Raw genomic sequence first — 10,000 nt, 5'->3', positions numbered from 1 at the left:
TTTTTTTTCCCGAAGCTTTATACTGTTAAATAAGAACACATTTTACCTTCTTCTTTTTTTCTTCTTTTTTTTTCTTTTTTTTTTTTACTGAATAAAGTGTTTTCATAAGTGAGTCTTGAAGTCCTTGCCTCTCTTATTCTTGTTGGAAGAGGTTGTCTGTATGATTTATTTGATGCAGCCAAGATAATTCGGTTAAACTTAAGTAATTTTTGCAAATATCATCAGCAAAGTAGCCTGATCTATCCTGAGGTTTAATACAAGAGAAAAAAAAACTATCGTTATCTATGTCGTGTTTCATACAGTTTGTGTTTTGTTTCTGATAGTTTATGGTATTTCATTTGTTTATGTTTAATTTTGGTGTAAATACTACTGCTGTTACATAACATCCTTCGTGCCCAAAAAGGGGTCAAAGGTTTAAATATTCTCGTTTCTTGTGTGTGTGTGTGTGTGTGTGTGGATTGTGGGGAGGCTGGGGGGGGGGAGTAAAAATGTACCCGCTGTGTTATATTACTTGCTTGTGCATATCTAACTTTTTATATATTGCTTTTTGACTCACTTGTGTAAACAAAGTGAGTCTATGTTTTAACCCGGTGTTCGGTTGTCTGTGTGTGTGTCTGTGTGTGTTTCCGTGGTAAACTTTAACACTGACATTTTCTCTGCAAATACTTTGTCAGTTGACACCAAATTAGGCATAAAAATAGGAAAAATTCAGCTCTTTCCAGTCATCTTGTTTAAAACAATATTGCACCTCTGGGATGGGCACAAAAAAAATAAAAAATGAAGCCTAATTATTTGCAAACTGCAGTTACTGTTATATTGATATTTTTTGGTATCTCTAAACTTGGCACTTTGATCTGATATTCTGACCCAACAACAAGAGCAGTCATTATTATCATTTTTTGTTCAAACAGGAACTTCTTTTGCTAAGCATGGAAGTTTTATTTATTTTGCAAACGTTTTGGTGCAGATAGTAAAAAAGGGAAATTACTCTGTAATTAATGCTAGAGGACTTAATATGCTTTAAACTGGTCTTTCTCATCTTAAACATTACATTTTGAAATTATACTCAATACATAAAAAGCTTGGATTTTTTTTTTTTTTTTTTTTAAGTGTATCACAAGTGAGTCTTGACGGCCTTGCCTCTCTTGATTTCTTTGGTCCACACTTTGTCATGTTGTGCGTGCGTTGGTCTTGGCTTTAGGCTGAAATATTGTGTACAGTTCAACACTTCAGTCACACTGCTTGTTTTCCTTCTGTACCCTGTCACGTGTCACGTGCAGCATCGCGTCCACATCGCAGTCATGGGCCACGACCTTCTCACGGTGCTCCCTGCTCAGATTCTTCATCAGGTAATTGATGTGGAGAGAGACAGAGACAGAGACACAGAGAGACGGGGAGACGGAGAGAGAGAGACAGTGAGACGGAGAGAGAGAGAGAGAGAGAGAGAGGAAAGCAGTCGACGGGACAGGACTTTGAGATCTTCTTGTTGTCGTGTTTATCTGTCACTGGGTTTTATTGTGACATGTTCCGAATAAAATACTGTTTAAACGACAACAAAAAACAGTCGAGTATGAAATCAAGACCCTGGAGCACACCTGGGGTACCATTCAGAGACTGGCCCCAAAAGAGACAAGAGAGGCGGTTCTTCGTTACTGCCCAACATGGCGGAGGTCATAATGGGTAGGTTCGTAAGATGCGCTGAAACGCACAATTTGGAGTCGCGCACTCAACTGTTGCTGCCCTACAAACTAGAGGACGTAATGGGCAAGTACGTAAGATATGGTGAAAGGTATAATTTGGAGTCGCGTACTCAACTGCGATTCCGACACAGCGCCCTGCCATAGTCATAGGGTCTGATTCGGATCAGTACCACACGCTTTGACGCCTCCCGGCAACTGAAAACTGAACTTGACCGGGTGGACCTAAAGCGGATTTCATACCCCAACACACCCGGTACACTAACTGGACAACCAACCATCCAACCACCCAGTCACCGACCCAACGTCCCATCCATCCCGGGTCAACGCCCCCCTCCCCCTCACTCCTTCCCCCCTGGGAGCAATAATACCAGACGGTCATTGACTGACCAGACGGCCCCTCACCTCCCCACAGCAAGACTTTCACACAGCTTGGCTCTGACCAACGTGACCAAATCAGGAACGTTCGACACCTCTCTGTTTGTTAATCCTAAGCTTTTCTTACTGATCCGCTTCTGCCCGCCCAGTATGCCCTTTTTTTCTTTCTTTCTTTTCTTTCTTTCTTTTTTTTTTACTTCCACCATGAAATCCATATCAATATATATATATATATATATATAGTTTCTGCTCACGATTGTAAAAGACAACATGATCATACCTCTCATAAAATAAAATAAAATAAATTCCCATGAAAATTAACTAATAAAGCACAGATTCCTATGGACTGTACAAAAAGTATTTGGGGGGAAAATACATTAACAGCATTTTCGACAAGAAACAACAGCTTAAAGTGTGTTGGATTTTGTTAATGCTTGTCATCTCTCATTCTGCATCAATGCTCACACACACACACACACACACACACACACACACACACACACACACACACACACAAAGTCACACTCCCCATGTAACCTCCCTCCCTTACATCACCTCCCTACCCCCTCCCCCGCCCTCCCATCACAAAAAAGGTAATATACGCATATGAGTGCTGATCGCATTAGAATAGATTATTAAAGTAATTTGTTTAGATACATCATAATAACACTAATAACAATTGGCAATTAACCCAAGGCGTAGCATAAGATCATAGCTGTCATCGGTAAGTCAGCGAGCGTGACGGGCAGTGCAGTAAACGAAAAAGAAAAATCATTTCCTTGACATTTTATACATATACACAGTTGTCCTGTCCAATACTAAACTTTAACCATGAACTAACCCCGAGTGTGGGACCCATTTCAGCTCTAATTCAGAATAATAGCTCATAGCCAATAGCTTTTTCCCCAAAACAGTCAATGCCCTGTCTCTCGAAAAAATCAAGTATGATAACTAGAATTGTGCGATCAACAACCATCTACCTGAAGATCTAGTCATCAGCCCCATCCACATGTAATATGCGGCTTCTGTTCAAACGTGTGTGTGTGTGTGTGTGTGTGTGTGTGTGTGTGTGTGTGTGTGTGTGTGTGTGTGTGTGTGTGTGTGTGTGTGTGTGTGTGTGTGTGTGTGTGCGCGCGCGCGCATGTGTGTGTGTGTGTGTGCAGTGCGTGCATGTGTGAGTATGCGCAAGTTTTTATATTGATATGCACTTGTATGTATCCTAATTTCTACTGTATCTGTGTTTGTGTATGATTTTCGATTTATGTTCGTACCTTGTTATGTACAATCCCCCCCAATATTCCTTTTGACCCCGGTACACTTGGTAATAAAGACATATTCTATTCTATTTCTAGACTGGATGCGTTTTGGGGGGGTGTTTTTGGGGGGTTTTTTTGGGGGGGGGGGGGTTCAGTGCGGTAACTGAAGTTTGTTGGTTTCACCCTGCGATCCCTACAGTTCACAACAGCAGACAACCAACAGTTCGTATCTTTCCCCTAACACTGCCAGTATACTGGTTCACTGAGCATGCCGAGAAACCAGCAGGTCAGACTGACTAAGCTGTTTGCAAACATTACCAGCCAAGCGGGTTTCAGAATTTAATTCCAGTCCCGGTTTTTCATCCGGACATGACGCAAGACTTCTTGCCGGCTTAACCGGAGACCCGTGACTTGAGGATCAGACCCAGGACCCTTTTCCGACATCATGCGTGGACAACAGGGGGTGGGGGTCACTTTGAAGAGATCAACAACACTCAACTCCTTAAGCTGGTGCCTTGGGCGATAAGGAAAGAAGGGGACAAACAACACTAGCAGTTTCTTAAGTTGCTGCCTTTGGGCGATACGGAAAGAAGAGAAAAACAGAAACAACCTTCCTAAGTTGGTGCCTTGAGTTATACAGAAAGAAGAGAAAAAAACAACATTCGCCCGCTGACTGTGGTATTTTTACACTCACGTGGCTCTTAAGCGCGCTCCACTAGAACGAAGCACCCTCGGAATTGACTTAGTCTTTGCAACAACTTTCAGTTCCGGAGTTTGAACATTTTGAAAAACAAGCTATGAAAACTGAACCAGAAAACACACGTACACGTCAACCGTTGTTACCCAAGACTTCAACAAAACTCCGAAATCATACACACCGATCCTAGTTACACAAGCTCTCGACAACACCCAGACTTTACACAACGCAAACTCTAAGACCATTTCGACAAAACTCCATCGACTTCAAAAAGGCCTCTGACACAGTGAGGCTTCAACATCGAAGAAGGGATGGCCCAAGTGATCCAGGCCCTCTAGCAACACTCCACCAACGCAGTCCTCTTGAACAGTAAGTTGGGAGAGCTGTTCCTGACAACCGTCGGCGTCAGACAGGGCTGACTACTTTCGCCTTTACTCTTCAAACGTTGACTGAAGATAATGGTAAATGCAAGAAAGCCTCCAAGACAACCACACTTTATTCTGCACCGGAGGCAGGTCTGTCTGTAACCCTCGTTTTGCAGATGATGCTGACCCAGTGGGGGCGCCGGGGCAGGAGGGGGTGGCAGCTACAACGAGCTTCAAAAGCTGTCCAGCTGACCTGTTGTAAGAACCAGTGTAACAGTGATCGACCAGAAGAAGTGTGCAGTTTTAAATACTTAGGAGCGACCCTGTCAAAGTAAGGCACATGCGAAACAAAAATCCGTTATCGGCTCACCACTACTGCCACAGCTGTGATGACCAGACTCAACAAGATAATGAAGAATAACATCAACTTCTTCATCATGTATTCATAAATTCTTCAACTGTTCAAGTCCCTGCTGTTCTCTATACTACTATGTGAGGAAACGACAGGGTGGGTAAGAGAGGGGGCTAGGGGGGACAAAGCAGGGAGGGCGGGGGGGGAAGCCAGAAAAGAGAGTGTGGTGTGGAGGGACAGAGCGGGGAGAGAGGGGGGAAAGCCCCCCCACCCCCACCCCCCTCTCTTCCCACTCTGTCCCTCCACACCAGGAGACAGAAAGAGAGCATAGTGTGGAGAGACAGAGCTGGAAGGGAGGGGGGGGGGATGGTGTGGAGGGACATAGTGGGGAGGGGGGGTGGGGAGCCAGAAAAGAAAGCCTAGTAGCGGAGAGACAGAGCGGGCAGAATGAACAAGGAAGGAAGGAAGGAAGGACAAATACAGAGACAAAGACCGAGACAGACGCACGCAGACAGACAGACACTGAGGCAAAGACAAAGAGGCCCAACGAAGAGAGTCTCACGCAGACAGGCGACAGGCAGTGATCTAAGCAGGGCAAAACGCACGGTACCGACATTCATTTACTCTTTCCGCCCATCCATTTTTTTGACAAGAAGGGTGAAGGAAAGGGCATGGAGGGTAGGAGTTTAAAACAGAACGGGAGGGGGAGGAGAAACAGAAAAAAGGGTTTGAATGAACATGAACAATGAACAAATGTTTTATTGAGGGTAAACTGGATAAGCTGGAAGCTTCTTTACACCATGCCCTCCCTCACACACAAACACACACACCCACACACACGCACAAAAGATGAAAAAGGAAAACAATCGGTACGGACACTCGGTGTAGACAGTAACAACAACAACAACAACAACAACTACTACAACAACAAGAGTTAAGATGAGGTGAGAGAGAGAGAGAGAGAGAGAGAGAGAAAGAGAGGGAGAGAGAGAGAGGGGGGGAGAGAAAGCGAGCAGGGGAAGGAAAGATGAAGGCCGGAGAGACACGCAGACGATGACAGAAACAGACTGACGAAAAGACAGACAAACATAGACAAAGGCATTCCCAAGGACGAGAGACTCATACAGACAGACCTACAGACGACTGACAGACAGATAGACAAAAGTGTACTTTACCGAAATTCATTTGCTCAATCCATGTGGAGGAGGGGGGTAGAGGAGGTGCAGGGTAATGTGTGGTGTGTGTGTGTGTGTGTGTGTTGGAGCTCATGTACGTTTATATGTATTTGACTGTGCTTTCATATCTGTGAAACTGCATGTTCGGTGCATATCTGTTATGCATGTGTGGGTGTATATGTGAATGTGTGTCTTCATGTTTTACATCTATTTGCTTATTTATCATCATTGTTATCTTTTTTTTCTTTTTTTTATATTATAGTTATTATTTATTTATTTATTTATTTATTTGTGTAAGTTTATCTATTATTTATTCACCTTTTTTCTTTTTTTTCTTTTTTTTTCCCCTCAGAGCATGACTAAGCGCGTTGGGTTACGCTGCTGGTCAGGCATCTGCTTGGCAGATGTGGTGTAGCGTATATGGATTTGTCCGAACGCAGTGACGCCTCCTTGAGCTACTGAAACTGAAACTGAAATATCCATCCATTTATTTTCATTTTTAATCCTAAGCACGACCCGAGCAGCTGAACCACTCAACACACACTCACTCACTCACTCACTCACTCAATGAACAAACAAAAGAAAGAATGAACACGGACTCACTTTCCCAAAGGATTGACGCTTGCATCCACAACGCGGAGATACTTGCAGCACTTGACATTGTCCGGAACATCAATGATCCCTGAAACACAGTCGGAATGGAACGCTCACAGAACTGACAATGAAACCTTCACCAAACAAGAACAATCTGAAGGATCTGACACACGTTCCTCTGACATCTCTCTCTCTCTCTCTGTGACACTGTCACTGGTCACTAGTGACTGCCACTGTTACTGTCACCCCCTACTGGTATATAAAAAAAAGATCATACATATTTTTTTTAATTATTATTTTCTGCCCCATCATCTGTACCGTTTCGGAGGCATTACTCCAACGCCGCTCATCCCGAGTCCCCCCTACACAGCCACAGCCTGGTTCGTCTGTCGCAATCCCAGTGCCGGCAGTCCACAGGCAACCATCAATGTAATGTTGGGTCGCCAGAAGGCCACACACCAGAGGAGACGCTGCACCGCTGCTGAGTCACTTCGGTGGTGATCAGTAGTAGTGCCTGTTCCGAGTTAACATACTTAGGACACCACCTACTAACCCCCCCCTCCACCAGCCCCCGGGCCCCCTCCCCGTCACCCCCCCCCACCACCACCACCACCACCACCGTTCCCGCCCCGCCCCGCCCCGCCCCGCCCCGCCCCGTGACCTCCCCCCCCCCCCCCCAAAAAAAAAGGAAAAGATTATATGTTTGGGTCGCTGTCAACCCCTTCCAATGATTTTATTCATCTGGGTCATTGTCAGCAATCTCCCGATATATTTGTTAAGGGCTACTGTTAACCTCTCATAAAGTTCTATATTTGTTTGGGTTGCTGTCAACGGCTTTTTATTGTAATATATTATTTCATGTAATATAATTATTTGTCAGCATCACTTTTAACCCCCCCCCTCCCCCGGTGTAATTGTTTGGGTCACTGAATCACTTCCAATGTAATATCTTTCCTTGGGTCAATTATCCACCTCAAATGTAATATATTTGTTTGGGTAACTTAACCACTTCAAATGTAACATAATTCTATGGGTCACTTGAACCGCCTCAAATGTAACATATTTCTTTAGGTCATTGCCAACCCTCCATTCCATATCTTTATTCTATTGATTCTCATCTAGTTCCTCCACGCCTCTTCCAGTTGACAAAAACAAAAAGATAAGGCAGAAAATGAGGAGAGCGAAAAGCCATTCTTTTGTCAAGCCGAGACTGACAAGAGACCACGAGCAATGGAATGGCCATTATCACTCACACCAACCTACAGAGAATCCATGGTACACAGACAGTGCCCCTCAATGATCCCGTTTGATTGGCAGTGGCAGGGTTCGCCTGTGTGATTTACCTTACCTCCCGCATGGCTGGGGCCACGCCACGGGGACAGTGTGTGGAGATTGTTGCCCCGGCCCAGGTGAGAAAATCAATGGGCTAATCGGCAGGTAATCATCTTTGGGGGCTATTCTATCTCTCCCGGCAGGTAATCATCTTTGGGGACTATTCTATCTCTCCCGGCAGGTAATCATCTTTGGGGACTATTCTATCTCTCCCGGCAGGTAATCATCTTTTCAGGTTATCTGCTGTATCCCCCGTCTTCCACCTCCCCTTGTCCCCCTTCTATGCCCGTCCCCTTGTCAAACTGTGTGTGTGTGTGTGTGTGTGTGTGTGTGTGTGTGTGTGTGTCTGTCTGTCTGTCTGTCTGTCTGTGTGGTGTGTGCGTACGTGTGTGTGTGTGTGTGTGAAACTCTGTGTGTGTGTCTGTGTGTGTGTCAGTGTGTGTGTGTGTCTGTCTGTCTGTGTGTCTGTTCTGTGTCTCTCTGTGTGGTGTGTGTGTGTGTGTGTAACTCTGTGTATGTGTGTGTCTGTCTGTCTGTGTGTGTCTGTGTGTGTGTGTGTGCGCGTGGTGAGTGTGTGTGTGTGTGTGTGTGTGTGTGTGTGTGTGTGTGTCTGTCTGTCTGTCTGTCTGTGTGAATGTCTGTCTGTCTGTGTGAATGTGTGTGTCCGAGAGCGAAGAAGAGAGACAGCAGGTTGTTGGTGGTCGGCAGTGACAGCGACTGGCAGGACGCCAGACTGCACGGACATGACACGTTTCTGGAGTGAAGTCTGGATGTATTCAAATATCATAGATAGACAGATAGATCACCACTGATATTTAGATAGAGAGAGATATATATATATATATAGTTCTGTACATACATACATACATACATCATTAAGGCCTTAATATAGATTACATAGATTGATAGATAGATAGACAGTACATCCAGAACTAGTTTCACTTCCAAGACTCAACCCCTCGTAGAACGAAACTTTCGCAAAACCCAAAACCAAGACCCAGACCTTGAAAAACAAGCTGACCGACAGTAAAGAGTGGTAACTCTCTCCATTCACAAGGTACACAACTTCACTTCGGTGCTGCTTACGCTACCGATTCAGCTAGCACACAGGTAAATAAAAGGTACATTGCTAATTTGTGTTTGCACATTTCTTCTGTCTTTGCTGCTGTGTGCACATGTCAAATGATCGGTAAAAGGACAGGCCCGGCGCTTCCTTTTTTTTGAGGAAGTGTCTGGGTTTGTTCCAACGTACCTTTTATTTACCTGTGTGCTAGCTGAATCGGTAGCGTAAGCAGCACTGACTTGAAGTTGTGTACCTTGTGAATGGAGAGAGTTACCGCTCTTTACTATTTGTTAATCATTTCATCTCCTGTGCCTCATTGTTTGCTAATTTCAAGTTGACCGACCTTACGGGCGCTGGCCAAATCGTCTTTAAACTGAACTCTACCCTAACACGGCTTCAACTTCCTCCCTCTGTCCCTGCAGTGACCAACTGCTGGTACGCGAAAAGACAGAAGGAGGAGGAAGGACCAGCCGCCGTGGCGAAGTGGTTAGCGTTGCGGACTGACTGATGGGAGAACGCGGGTTCGAATCCCAGCGGAGGTGGGTTTTTCGGCCCGTGGCCGGCTCCTACCCTGAGTTGAGTGTGCTGTGGGCTTAAATGGGGAGACTGGGACCACACAGTCGAGTTTCATCCACTTCAAGGATGCGTCTTTGGGTGTGTTGCTCTAATTACCTGACCAACACTGCAAGTGTCTGTATCTCTCGGGCCTGGTTAACGCCGGGATATCATTATGACAGGAAGCGTAGAGTACAGCCTTGTCACGTAGTCCCAAACCAAAATGGACCTCCATAGCAACATCGTCATCGTCATCGTCATCCTCCTTCTCCTTCATCGTCATCAATATAAACAAAATAGTCTCAGAGTCTGTGGCCTTTCATGCCCTGCTCTCATGGTGACCTCAGTTTCGATACCCCTCCACTTCCGTGCTTGGGGTGAGTCCTGTCAATGTCGTCAGTGTCGGCAGATTCATGGGGGGGCTGTTGTTTGAGGGACGTGGTGGCGGTCTCCACTCTGGGAGAGACGCTCACTCAGTCTGGCTCCGCGACTAAGCCATTATTGTCGTTAGTAGGGGGCTTAGTAGGTGATGTCCT

At 45.3% G+C, this 10,000-nt stretch overlaps 1 protein-coding gene across 5 annotated transcripts in view; it reads right to left on the bottom strand.

Annotated features, from left to right (window-relative positions):
• Window positions 1-10,000, bottom strand: part of LOC143295145 (uncharacterized) — an 83,728-nt gene that overhangs the window by 46,643 nt on the left and 27,085 nt on the right. For all 5 annotated transcript variants that reach the window (XM_076606709.1, XM_076606711.1, XM_076606710.1 and 2 more), the window contains exon 5: window positions 6,524-6,602. In XM_076606709.1, coding sequence (XP_076462824.1) covers window positions 6,524-6,602 — 79 coding nt within the window. The remainder of the gene's footprint in view (window positions 1-6,523; window positions 6,603-10,000) is intronic.

Source organism: Babylonia areolata, chromosome 20, assembly GCF_041734735.1.
Source record: "Babylonia areolata isolate BAREFJ2019XMU chromosome 20, ASM4173473v1, whole genome shotgun sequence".
Taxonomy (NCBI): domain Eukaryota; kingdom Metazoa; phylum Mollusca; class Gastropoda; order Neogastropoda; family Buccinidae; genus Babylonia; species Babylonia areolata.
The sequence above is the reverse complement of the archived record's forward strand: the minus strand, read 5'-3'. Positions and strand labels throughout refer to the sequence as shown.